General features: G+C 58.4%; 1 protein-coding gene across 1 annotated transcript in view; it reads right to left on the minus strand.

Moving 5' to 3' along the window:
- Positions 1-714: 714 nt before the first annotated feature.
- The window catches only part of LOC104402534 (telomerase-binding protein EST1A-like), a gene marked incomplete at its 5' end in the record, with an annotated part of 5,895 nt that continues 5,413 nt past the window's right edge, over positions 715-1,196 (minus strand). The window contains one exon of the mRNA XM_010010434.1: positions 715-1,098. Within this exon, the coding sequence (XP_010008736.1) occupies positions 968-1,098 (131 nt within the window). The remainder of the gene's footprint in view (positions 1,099-1,196) is intronic.

The following is a 1,196-nucleotide window of genomic DNA, read 5'->3' on the forward strand; positions in this document are numbered from 1 at the left end:
GAACAGGCAACTCAGAAGGAGACCCTCCCAGCCATGGATCTCTCCAGCAGAAGCAGGGTCCCACACATGAAGAGGAGCCCGTGGCAATAAAAGGACACATGGGATTTGTGGAACAGCTGGTTCTGGGGTCCTTGGAGAATTCTGTTAGCCTCACGCTTAGTCCTAGGTCAAAAACATGTCTAAAAGGATGAGACTAAGGGGTTTGGGGAGGAGGAAAAGGGCAGGCAATGGCTGGGGTAGGCAAGGGAGCAGGACAGAAAGCAGCTATGGGGGGACTGGGGGATGTTCAAAGCCTCCCCCCAGCAAAGCAGGGAGGGCATACACCTGAAAACTAACCTATACTGAAAGAAATGAAACTCAACAAGCAAACCCTGCAGCAGGGAGAGGACAAGCACCTCCACAAACAGCACCCCATGCATGGGGCGGGCGCAGGGTGGGGAAGGGGCTGCCTGGGCCACGCAGGACGAACAGGCTGGGATAGGAGGGAACCTGCCCTTGATGTCCACGGCCTCTCCGTGGGGCACAAGCTAGACTAAGCAATCCCAAAGTCTGCGCTGGCGTGTCCCTGGTCTCTGCCCTACGCAGCCTACCAACCCAAAGAGCCACCAACTCATGACTCGAGCTCTCTGCAACCAAGCAAACTAAGCAGAAGGCTGGTGATCCGGGGCTCACCCAAAGCTTCCCTCACCAGTGGGGCTCACCAGCTCCACTCTGGCACTGCCCAAAGGCTGGTGGGACCCTGAACGTCCCAGAGCCTCCACGTGAACCATCCACAGCAATGACCTTCCCGGCTGGTCTGCGCTCATGGGGGGGGAACCCCCTTCTCAGCTTGGCCATTCTGGGGTGGGTTGAAGACGTGGCGTGTATTGTTCGTGGTGGGCTGGAAGGCGGTGGCGAAAAAAACTCAGAAGCCGGTCTCCCACCGTTCACAGGCTGCGTGACTTGCTCAGGGGCTGCTCGGCCCCTTTCAGCCCTCCTGAGCCCACTTGAGGAAGGTGGGAATGTCCCGCACCGGCACGTTGCGGGTCAGCGCTTTGACTCGTAGGTTCCGGTCGTCCGTCAGCAAAACCACTTCCCTGAGCAAATGGATGGGATCGTCTGCAATGAGAGAATGAGCAGCGTGAAGCTCAGAACCATCCCACACTGGGCTCTCCCCATCCTGTGCCCCAAAACCTCCTTGTGCGCTGCGCCCTGGG

Source organism: Nestor notabilis, unplaced genomic scaffold (genome assembly GCF_000696875.1).
Source record: "Nestor notabilis isolate BGI_N333 unplaced genomic scaffold, ASM69687v1 scaffold17592, whole genome shotgun sequence".
Taxonomy (NCBI): domain Eukaryota; kingdom Metazoa; phylum Chordata; class Aves; order Psittaciformes; family Psittacidae; genus Nestor; species Nestor notabilis.